Here is an 11,293-nt window from a genome sequence, read left to right on the forward strand (position 1 = left end):
CCTCCCCGCCAGGGTCTGGAGGTGGCGGTTCCGGTGAGGCGGCGGCACTGGAGGCGAGCGAGGAGACGGGCCGACGACCGGCGAGCGAGGAGACGTGCAGGCGGAGGGAGGAGACGGGCAGGCGGCGGCACTGGAGGCAAGCGAGGAGGCGCACCGGCCGAGGGAGGAGACGGGATGGCGGCGGCACTGGAGGCGAGCGAGGAGACGGACCGACGAGAGGAGCAAGCCGGCGACCGGCGAGAAGAGGGAGGAGGACTTTTTTTTCCTTTTTCTCGTTTTTCTCCCTTTCCTCTTTTTATTTCTTTGTGATTTTTTATTTCTCTTTATATTTTTTTATTTGTATTAGATTTATAATAATTTTGTGGCTTTTATGAATTTGAAGGGGTATACTCACCACCTCTAATGAAGAGGTGATTGCAACCATTCATCTCTTTTAGCCCTCTAAAAAAAATAGATCACCAAATCCACCTTCATCCCTACAACCAAATAAAAAACTGGATCGCCATATCCAGCAAAATCTGGGCTGCCATATCTCATTCAAGCTTGACCGTTAACGAAACACACCCTCAGCTGATTATAAGGGAGTACGAAGGAATGGCCTATTTGAGGCCCATTTATACAACTGGGCTGAATGTGGCAGCCCACAGCGAGCAAGAAAAGGAAAAGGCCGTTCGCCGTCCGTTGACCGCACGCACCGCACGAATCTCGAGGCGAGCGATTCGTTTCCACTCGCCCCACTCAGACCGCCCGAGCTCGCCGCCGGGAAACCAATGGCCGCCGCCACCGTCGCAGCCTCCTCCCGCTTCGGCCCCGCCCACCTGCTTCCCCGCTCCCGCAGGAAGGGGAGGGCCCCCGCGCCGAGCGCGCGCGCCACGGCCTGCGGAGCCGTCGGGCGAGGCCGCCGGCTGCGCTGCGAGTTCGTGGCCGGCGGCGGGAACGGCGCGCTCTCCGGGGAGGACGACCCGCGCCTCATAGACCGCGTAAGGAAGCTCCCCCGCTTGCTTCGCTAGCTCTCCCCCCTCCCCCTTGCCCTACCCCTTCCCTGCATGACTGGACTGATTCACTGAAGTGTCTTGTGTATTAGAGTTCTTGGATTGTGCATTGTGTCGAATACGTTCTGTGCAATGTTACTGGATTACTGCTGCATGAGTCGTCTCGACTCTCTAGTGTCAAATATATCATGTTCCAAAATAAAGGAAAACCTGATCATGTGGATACACAATCATGGCCCTGATTGATTTGATTCAAACCATGTTTCTAAGAAATACTACTCGTCTTATCTAATTATCATTGGGTGTTTCATTACCATCACTACAATTCAATCATTTTAACTGCTTTAGTTATGTTAAGTTTGACCTTATAGAGGCAGGAATGTAATCGTGGATTCAGGGCCACCAACATGAATAACAATGTGATGGTGAGTGTTGGACACTGCAACCTGAAGGATCTGGTCATGATAAATACTAACTTTCGTGGCCAGTCACAAAACACTGTTCCATATTCAGCTGGGTAGTGGTCGTGGATAGTGTGTACAAAAGTTCGCCAGAATTGCAGTCAGATACATTTTTTTGCTATTTTTCCTTTAGCTTCGTTCTGATGTTTCGTTAGTGATTATATACTTATCTTAAATACAGATTTCATTAAGAGTCGAGAGACACTCTGTCTCAATTTTACATGGTTGAGAGTGTAAAATCTTGTTGCATGACTTCATTTTTTGTGACAAATCTACGAGAAAATCAAAATGTTAAGCTGTTCTTACTGATGCAAGAGAATTGGATATTCCTTTACTTATAAAGACATTCTGTAAAATTTCATCTGCAGCAAAAAGCTCTTGATGCAGCCATGAATGACATAAACAGCTCCTTTGGAAAAGGCAGTGTTACAAGATTAGGAAGCGCGGGTGGTGCCTTTGTGTATGTTTCAAATTTGTTTTGTTCCTTCAATTGAAATTCTTCTATAAATTTCACCTATGCAATTCATACTGATTGTTACTTTGTCTATCCAGTGAGACATTTCCAAGTGGCTGCTTGACACTAGATTTTGCCTTGGGTGGTGGCCTTCCAAAAGGAAGAGTAGTAGAGGTAACTTATTTTATACTTCCATTGATCAATTGGCAACGATAGTTCCGTATGCTTTGATTGTGGAACAATTGTGTCATAATTTTCATGGATTTCTGCAAGTTGAAAACAACAAAACTTACTTTTCAAATGACTCAATATTCAACAACTATCAGGTGTATGGTCCAGAAAGCAGTGGAAAGACTACTCTAGCGCTGCATGCCATTGCTGAAGTACAGGTTAGTTTTTCTCTTATAGTATGACACTATTTTGTAGACCTTTATGGAATACCCTCTGTACACTTAATGACTGTAACCTACTTCCAACATCTTATATGCAGAAATTGGGAGGCAATGCCATGCTTGTGGATGCAGAGCATGCTTTTGATCCAGCTTATTCTAAAGCACTTGGGGTAGATATTGAAAATCTGATTGTATGCCAGCCAGACAATGGAGAGATGGCACTAGAAAGTAATACGGCTTGCACTTTAGGGCTTGGTTAATATTTTTATTTCAAAAGTTGGAAATACATATATTATTTCAACCACCAATGAGTTTTCAAGTCATACTTAAGTTGATAAATAAGCTAAGCCTCCAGCTGATAAAATGTCCATCCTCTGGGTGGACTTGTGGAGGAGCATATTATATAATAGAAAAAAATGTGTAATTAATTATATTCATAAGTAGATTATGATTCTGTGTTCTCCATATTAGAATCTTTACAACGAATTTTATTGGTTTTTTTTGTAAAACTAGTTATATTGGGTTATTTATGAGCCATATTTAGGCAGATGAAATTATAAAAATAGAACGCATGAGGTAATGGCAATAACATTTTTCGCTTTGTTTTCTATCAGTTGCGGACCGCATGTGCAGATCTGGAGCTATCGATCTCATCTGTATTGATTCAGTGTCAGCTCTCACTCCGCGTGCAGAAATTGAAGTATGGCTTCTTTCTTTTTCTTTTATTCTTCTTTTGTTATGACTCTACTGAGAACATCTGCATCAGAAGTATGATTACCTTTTTTGTTAGGGTGAGATAGGGATGCAGCAGATGGGTTTACAAGCACGTCTAATGAGTCAAGCATTGAGAAAGATGTCAGGCAATGCCTCAAAGGCTGGTTGTACTCTTATGTTCTTGAATCAAATAAGATACAAGGTGTGCTACATTAGCTTTATGCTGACTTTTCATACCCATTTTATTATATTGGTTGATGGATTTTATTGGAACTAGATTGGAGTATTTTATGGTAATCCTGAAGTCACTAGTGGAGGGATAGCTTTGAAATTCTTCGCATCAGTTCGACTAGAGATACGGCCCATTGGCAAGATAAAATCTGTAAGATCAAAGAAGCAAATTTTAACCTTTCCTAAAGTTTTATTTGAGAATATTTCTTTTCTTTTGCTAAGGCCAAGGGAGATGAAGATGTGGGTGTGAAGGTTCGTGTCAGAGTGCAGAAGAGTAAAGTACGTCTATAATATATCCAGATTTCGCTCTGTGTTATGCTCCACAATTTCTACAGTACACATAAATATCTTGCTCTTTGCAAGGTCTCCAGACCCTACAAGCAAGCTGAATTTGAGATCATCTTTGGGGAGGGCGTTAGTAAACTGGTCAGTGCATGAAGTTTTCAGCTTTTGTCATTAGATCTTGCTGTATATATGCTAAATATGGCTTTTCACGCAGGGATGTGTTCTTGATTGTGCTGAGCTGATGGAAGTCGTTGCAAAGAAAGGCTCATGGTATAGCTACAAAGAAATGAGGTATGCTAGGAGCTTTCTAAGTGTAAATTATTGCATGTCACCTGTGGGCTGTGGCTATATAGCAAAATGTAACCAGCGAGTTTTGCATGTCTTTTGCAAATGATCCTCTGTGCCATTCCCATGTGAATTTCATGTGTTTGGGCTGGCTCTGGGAGACCCTTTGAGAGACATTCACCATATGTCTTGGTCCTTGGCATAGTTCATGTTTTTTTTGTGCCGCTTACAATAACTTAAAATGGCTATAAAGTCTAGATCTTTTTCATGCTTGTTCTTAAATTTCAGGATTTGTTGCAACCATGTATAGATTAACTATGCAGATGTTAGATCGTGTCATGTATCTGTTCAGTAAAAGCAGCTATAGAACTCACACAATTTGTTTGTGATTTTAATTGTTGTTTTAATATATTGCTTTGGAGTTCATGCTTTGGTCTATACACCCCAAAAGTGCAGTCTGTTTTCTTTAATTAATAACATTGCTGTAATTTCATCCAACCTCAGGAATTGCATTCTATGTATGAGTAAATGTTATATACTCCCTCCGTTTCAAAATGTTTGACACCGTTGACTTTTTAGCACATGTTTGACCATTTGTCTTATTTAAAAAAATTTGTGAAATATGTAAAACTATATGTGTACATGAAAGTTTATTTAACAATGAATCAAATGATATGAAAAGAATAAATAATTACTTAAATTTTTTGAATAAGACGAATGGTCAAACACGTACTAAAAAGTCAACGGTGTCAAACATTTTGAAACGGAGGGAGTATATTCTACCTTTAGCTTTCCATACACAGGCTGTGATTAAGATCGGTCATTATCTGCCGTGTAGTTGTAAGCATGTAGCTTTCATGGGTGTTACTTATTTGTCTGAATTTTGTGTGCAGATTGGGTCAAGGCAGAGAAAAAGCACTGCAGTATCTCCGAGAGAGCCCTACCATCTGTGATGAGATAGAAAAGGTTTGCTTGATTGTACCTGTGCTGTTCTTTGTTTTACCCGTGTAGACGTCAACCTGGTACAACCAACAAAAATTGAACTCACCAGTTGACACTGCTTTAAATCTCTAAAGTTGGGAGGTCTCAGTTATCTGTTCATGGTGTAACCATTTTTAAACATGCACATCATCATTTATACTCCCTCCTTCCCTAAATGTTTGACGCCGTTGACTTTTTTAAACATGTTTGACCGTTCGTCTTATTCAAAAACTTTTGTGAAATGTGTAAAACTATATGTATACATAAAAGTATATTTAACAATAAATCAAATGATAGGAAAAGAATTAGTAATTACTTAAATTTTTTAAATAAGACGAACAGTCAAACATTTTTAAAAAAGTCAACAGCGTCAAACATTTTGGGATGGAGGTAGTATGTTGTAGACCACCCAACACTAGGATAGGGAGTAGGCTTCTTTCCTTTACACAGATGATATATAGGTAAAAGGTGGATTTTTTTTTCCCACCAAAAGAAATCGTTTAATAACAAAGTGGCCTTTTAGAGTACTTATGTCAGTTGACTGAATACTTTCAATTGTATTCGATTCTTTTTCATGCTTGTGCTTTGACACACCTGTAGGCTGTTCGAGCCATGATACCAGAAGGAGCAAGACATATGAGCCTGCTCGCTTTCGGGCGGTCATCATTGACCGAAGAAGAACAAGTAGACGATGAGTGATGGATGCATCTAATTTTGAAGATGAAAGTGCTGAGCAATTCCAAGCTTTTGGGTCCCCTGGTGAACGGAGAAGACCAAGAGTGGCTCTTTCTTGAACTAATCAAGCATTGCATTGCTGGTAGTGGTAGGGAGTTGGGATTCCTTAAGAGTTTGATTTGTGAGCAATCATTTGCTGCAACAGCATTGTGATGACATATGTACCGTTGTTGGTATGCACTTGGTGTAAGGAAAAGGTCACTGATTCTCAATCAATGAAGCTTCAATTTCTGTCAATTTGTTCAACCATTTGGAAGAAGTCATGATTATTATATTTGCCTGCAATTTATGCTCAATGCTCCTAAACTAACTAAAAGACAGTAAGGCGTATGGGTTGCTAAACACCAAACAAAGAAATTAGCACGTCGGTTTGAAAATCGTGTTTACTTGTTCGGGAATCCTTTATCTTTGATTTGTGAAATCCTTGGGTTTAAACATTACTTCGGGAATTCTTATTCTTTTTTCTTTCAAAAGAGTAGCAACATACCCTTTTTTCTTATTTCCTTCGATAAAGCATTTCCCTCTTCTATAGAAATCGAATATGAGCGATTGATTCTGATAGACTTTTAATCAAAAGAGTTTTCCCATATCTTCCAAAATTGGACAAATGCTCATCCTTCCATAGAAAATCCGAAGGTTCAATTATGTTATTTAAATCTTGTTGTTTGCCTACAATACTCTACTCGCACATATTCAGACAAGCTATGTTGAGTGAAACAAATTTACATATAGAATTATAGATGCACTATATATTTATCAGCTGCTCAGATGCGGCGAAGTGAAGCCAGTCTCCTCTCCAGGTCGTCAACTTCAGCAGAGGATTCAGGCTCCACGTTATTTCTGGGGGGAGCGGCATTTCTGCAGGCACAACATGCGCATCAGGAAAACTAGAACAGATAGAAAGGTGCAGAACAGAGCCCAAATTCATTTGCTCGGTTGATGACTGAAAAAGAAACATTATACCGTGCTTGGTTGCTCTCAGCTTTCCTGTTGCTCGCCGCAATACGACCTTTAGGAGCTGAAGACAGCTGTATTTTCATGAAGGATTGGAGTCAGCATTTAGAATTATGAGGTACTTGTATGATGCCTAACAACTAACATGATGGCATATTGAGGAATAAATTTACCTGAGAAGCCACATCAACACCAATCTCATCAAGAACCTGCATAGGGGGGAACAGAAGGAAATATCATATGAGCGAATGGAAAAATCATGAAGCACAATTTCTGGCCATATATTCAGAAAAATCCTTATCAACTGATATGTACAGCGCAATACTTTACCTGGTTAGTAAGTTCTTCTGTTTCCTCTTCTGCCTCGTCCTTATCAAGTGTTTCATCTATAGCATCGGACATCATTTCAAGCTGCATGTAAAAATAGGATTTATCTTTCTTTTCTCCGGAGTAGCCGAGACAAGTGGTACTAAGTTGGCGCATGGATGGTGGCAGCTAGAGCACATCATTTGTGTTTTAACATTTGGAGGAACAGTCACAGATCTGCTATTGCACGAATAAAAATCTAGGCAATCTTTCGAAAGATTAACTGCTCATGATCATATATTATTAGTTAGCCCTTTGAGCAGGTTGGCATTATTCTACATAAAATTAAAAGGTGTCACTCATCACATAGATTGTTAATAGGTTGTATTGCATTAAAATAGTTAATAATCGTATGATGTCTTGTCCAACATAACTATATCTGAGAACAGTACAGATCGTTTGAAGCCTACAATAATTGCATTGGCTATTATGAATCATCTCCACAAAACAAGTTTGTTCATACAACATTTAATGATTCTCTGTATTGTGCTAAGTTGTATGTCTGCCCTGATCTTGTCTATGTTTATTAGTGCAAAGCAACTAATTAAGCAAAAAGATTCAAGTGGTAACATGGCGGAACATTCCCACTTTATACTGTAACAAACCCAGCATGCCCTAAATGTTCTTACCGTCATGTCCAACTGATTTGATTGTTTCTGGAATTCTCTCATAACCTTGATCTGTTTTGTTGGTTCCATTTGCTGGAAAAATAAACAGTATAACGTGTCACCAAAAAGGTTCACAAGAAAAATGACTATAGATTAGATAACATGTTTAACAACAGCCAACCATAGCTGTCTTTCATCAGACCTTATTCATTGCTGCCATTGCTTTGCTTGCACCTTTCATTCCTGCAGATATTGAAGTGCCTGCGTACATTGCCTGAATAAAAGAGACAAGTTTTGATCATAAATGACTAAATGTGTTTTGCCAACAGCCAGAACATGCAGTTGCATAAAACAAATTGAAAACTAGACATGCCTGTGTATGAGTAGCAACTCCACGTATTTGTGCCCGCGTGCCTTGCAAATTGACAATTTGTTGCCTAAGCCTCACAAGTTGCCGAGCTAGGATTTTGGTCGCAGCCTAGAGTGATCCAGATCATTTATTATAGGATATCAGGAAGAACCAGAATGGACTTTAGGGGTCTCCCACAAATCCTAAAAGGCTTACCTCATTTCCTGTCTTAGCAGTTTTCTTAATCTCAGCAACTAGTTTCTTCTCCTGGAATGGTACAATTATGACATTACCAAATCAGAAGGTACATTTTGCACAAGTTACTGTAGATGGTAGGTGAAAAAAAAAAGAGTTCCGAACAGTGCTGATCGATATGCTTTTCTGATCCAGGCTGAAATGTTTTCCACTTCCAGACCATGAAGGCATGGCAGCATAAAAAACTAAGTACACAACAAAAAGCACTCAAGTTCTTGTTACACCTTACAGAGTATTTGAGCTGCCAGAGTTACATGGAAAGAACTAGCAGTCTACCCAAAGCCCTTTTCATCTGGTTCTAGGCTAACTTTACTATATTGAAGAAGACAAGCACATATGTTGTCAAGGTTCAAAGTGATGCTATCAACCTCAATTTACCTAAAATTAAATGAACATAAAAGATAGAGTATTTCTCTTAAAAATAGCAGTGCTATTGCACTCCTGATACTAAACATTGCAAACATCAGTCCATCGGACACCATAAGCATGATGATAGAATAATACTGGCTTCCCAACATAAACATGAGTACATGACCAAACTGTTACTTTTTTTTTCTGACATACCGTCAGTGCTACCTAATGCTGCCTACTCAGTAGTACTCTGTACTCAGTACTCGGTAATGCGAAATATGGCCAAAGTTTGTCACATTGTCTTTTCTGAACCTTTTGTATCCTGAATTATATATAGGATAAAGAGATGTGCATACCTCCATTTGCAGGGAGCCAATCTCTCTCTCAACTCCTAAAATTAGTATAAAAATAAAAAGAGAAAAGGTAGTGTCAGAAGCTAAGCTGCTGTAATCTTATTCGGTGCAACTGTGCTGCGATACAAGTCATGAATTTGTCCACTACTAAACCAAACCACCCATATTCATGAACTTAAAATGTTTTGTGGGTGGATCAGTGGAGGGAGCAACAGAAAGAGGAGCAGATGGAAATTGTTCTCACCCCGTGTAGCAACTGACATCTCCCTCTTGCTGGTCCTGAGAGCCTCTGCAAGTGACATTAAACATCACCATCAGTTCATCACACCACCAAAAGACTTAACCCCCAAATCTTTTTTATTCACTGGTTTCCACAAATAATCCACAGAGATTACAGATTCCTCCACCCCCCCCCCCCCCACCAAACGAAAATGCACATCGTACGAGTCACCCTAAAACCCTAACCCCCCCCCCCCCCCCAATCAACGCAAGAAAAAGAAACCCCCACTCTCCAATCCACACCAAGAAAAGCCCAAAACCCAGCAAGGATCTCACTCTCCGACCGCAAGAACAGACGCATCATCGCAACGCAGCTGCAGATCGGACCAAATCGACCCCTACGGTAGAAACCCCACCCCGCCGACATAGACCAAGAAAAAGAGGAGCGAAATCCAAGAAGTGGAACCGCAACCGCACCTTTGGGGTCGACCTTCTTCTTGAAGATGTTCATGGCTGCTGCTGCTGCTGCTGCTAGATCCCCTCCAGAGACCAATCCCTCCCCCCACTGGATTTCTCTCTCTCTCTCTCTCCCACGCAGATTTGGGAGCAGAGAGAGAGAGAGGCGTGAGCAGTGTAGAGAGAGAGAGAGAGAGAGAGAGAGAGAGGGGGGACGGCGCCGCGCGAGCCCAACGGGAAGGGAAGGGGGAGGTCTCGCTGCTGGGCTTTTTAGGCTTTTTTTCACGAGTAGCCGTTGCAAAGCTTAAAATAAACCCAAAAAATAAAAGAGGAAGAAATACCTTTTTGCTAGGCGCAGCCGGAGATACAATCCGCACGCGAGAAAAGGTCACGGCTATGTGGGGCCATCATAAGGTGGGGCCTACACGCCAGTCTGTATGGATGGTGCGGAATTATGCAGCACAGCAGCAGGGGAGGGGAGCGCCTTGGGATTGGGCGAACGGCCCACTTCTCCCTGTTTGCCTATCTTTGTCTTTTATTTTATTTTCTTCCTTTTTCGCGGCTGCGACCTTTCTTTTTTATTTTACCTGAATTATAATTCCATTGCTTTTATATGGGATGGTGGCGAATTTTATTTTCCCCAAATCCATAGGGAAGGTTATTATTTGGTTTGTGAGCGAAATTATTTATTACTTCCCCTTCTTCGGAAGAATATCAATTCATTTCCTTCTCATTTTTCTTTCGAAGCTTATTATGTGGAGGAAATTGTCCCTTATTGCATTTTACAAGTAGCGGTAATTTTCTCTCTTCTTTTTTTATTTTTCGAGTATCGAAAGAGGGAATTGCCTTTACTTGATTTCTGCATTATTAGATCAATTATTATATTATTATCACATTTCGAGTGATTTTTTATGAACGCTTCAGACGCTAGCCTCCATAATTAACTGAGCAAAGCTATGAGATGAAAACTACACAATCATATCTCTTAAAAAAGATAAAATAAAAATCCACCACAGCAAAAGAAAAAGTAAATCCATCAATTAATGCATTATTCGTCTTTATATTTCCTATCAATAAATATAATAATAAGCCCCTGCAATGTTATGCACAGCTTTACCTTCCCAACCATGCTACTTTGGACGTGTTTGGTAGGGGTGGGCAGAAAAAAACCGAACCGAAAAGATCGAGATCGAGCCCGAAAAGACCAAGACCGAGAAATTCGGTCATCAATTCGGTCGGTCAATTCAGTTAGTCTCCTTGGGTAACCGAATAAACCGAAAAGACCGAATTATCAAAAAATGTCTAAATGCAACCTACAATCCACTATATTTAATAGGATTAAACTCTAATTTTCACATCTCTACTTCTTCAAAGCATGCAACCTAATAAGAGTCTTTACTAATAAGTGCTTATGATTTTTTTTGTGATTTTTGTGTTGAAAATTTCCATTATTTCTTTGTATATATGAAAATGTTGTTGAATTTCAGTCAGGACCGAGACCGAGACCGAATTTGTCGGTCCTGATATTTTTGCATTGAAATTCGGTCTTTACTTTTCAAAGACCGAAAAGACCAAAATTTTCGGTTAGACCGAATGCCCACCCGTAGTGTTTGGTTCCTGCATGGGAGTTGTTTTCACTCCAGGGCTCTACAAGCTGAGCTACTGTCCATCCTATGTGGTAGAAAACAATAGAGTAAGGACAAAATCCAAATAAATTACCCTTCAAATGCAAGCCATACCACTAAAAGTTCCAGTGCATCGGAACCCATTTAGTTGGAAGAACACAAGCACTTCTCCGTCAGGAACCCATGACATATCTATCAGTGTTGCTAGAACTTGAGTGCTCAACAGA

General features: G+C 40.5%; 2 protein-coding genes across 3 annotated transcripts; one reads left to right on the top strand and one right to left on the bottom strand.

Annotated features, from left to right (window-relative positions):
* Positions 1 to 687: 687 nt before the first annotated feature.
* On the top strand, positions 688 to 5,767 carry LOC4333537 (DNA repair protein recA homolog 1, chloroplastic). 2 transcript variants are annotated; one of them, XM_015772290.2, is made up of 13 exons: positions 688 to 980; positions 1,822 to 1,913; positions 2,006 to 2,081; positions 2,234 to 2,296; positions 2,398 to 2,527; positions 2,914 to 2,999; positions 3,090 to 3,215; positions 3,291 to 3,395; positions 3,467 to 3,523; positions 3,608 to 3,670; positions 3,744 to 3,820; positions 4,708 to 4,780; positions 5,396 to 5,767. In XM_015772290.2, exons 1-13 carry the CDS (start codon positions 771 to 773, stop codon positions 5,492 to 5,494), a joined length of 1,257 nt encoding a protein of 418 aa, XP_015627776.1. In that variant the 5' UTR covers positions 688 to 770; the 3' UTR covers positions 5,495 to 5,767. The 2 variants fall into 2 exon arrangements, with proteins under 2 accessions (XP_015627776.1, XP_066165095.1); XM_066308998.1 differs by lacking the exon at positions 3,291 to 3,395.
* Positions 5,768 to 6,152: 385 nt separating this feature from the next.
* On the bottom strand, positions 6,153 to 9,676 carry LOC4333538 (vacuolar protein sorting-associated protein 2 homolog 2). The gene is made up of 11 exons (XM_015772291.3): positions 9,463 to 9,676; positions 9,011 to 9,055; positions 8,770 to 8,804; positions 8,024 to 8,074; positions 7,832 to 7,936; positions 7,661 to 7,732; positions 7,480 to 7,551; positions 6,815 to 6,895; positions 6,658 to 6,693; positions 6,494 to 6,558; positions 6,153 to 6,388 (listed from the first exon to the last, which is right to left on the bottom strand). Exons 1-11 carry the CDS (start codon positions 9,494 to 9,496, stop codon positions 6,295 to 6,297), a joined length of 690 nt encoding a protein of 229 aa, XP_015627777.1. The 5' UTR covers positions 9,497 to 9,676; the 3' UTR covers positions 6,153 to 6,294.
* Between the last annotated feature and the right edge of the window lie 1,617 nt (positions 9,677 to 11,293).

This window comes from Oryza sativa, chromosome 3, assembly GCF_034140825.1.
Source record: "Oryza sativa Japonica Group chromosome 3, ASM3414082v1".
NCBI lineage: Eukaryota > Viridiplantae > Streptophyta > Magnoliopsida > Poales > Poaceae > Oryza > Oryza sativa.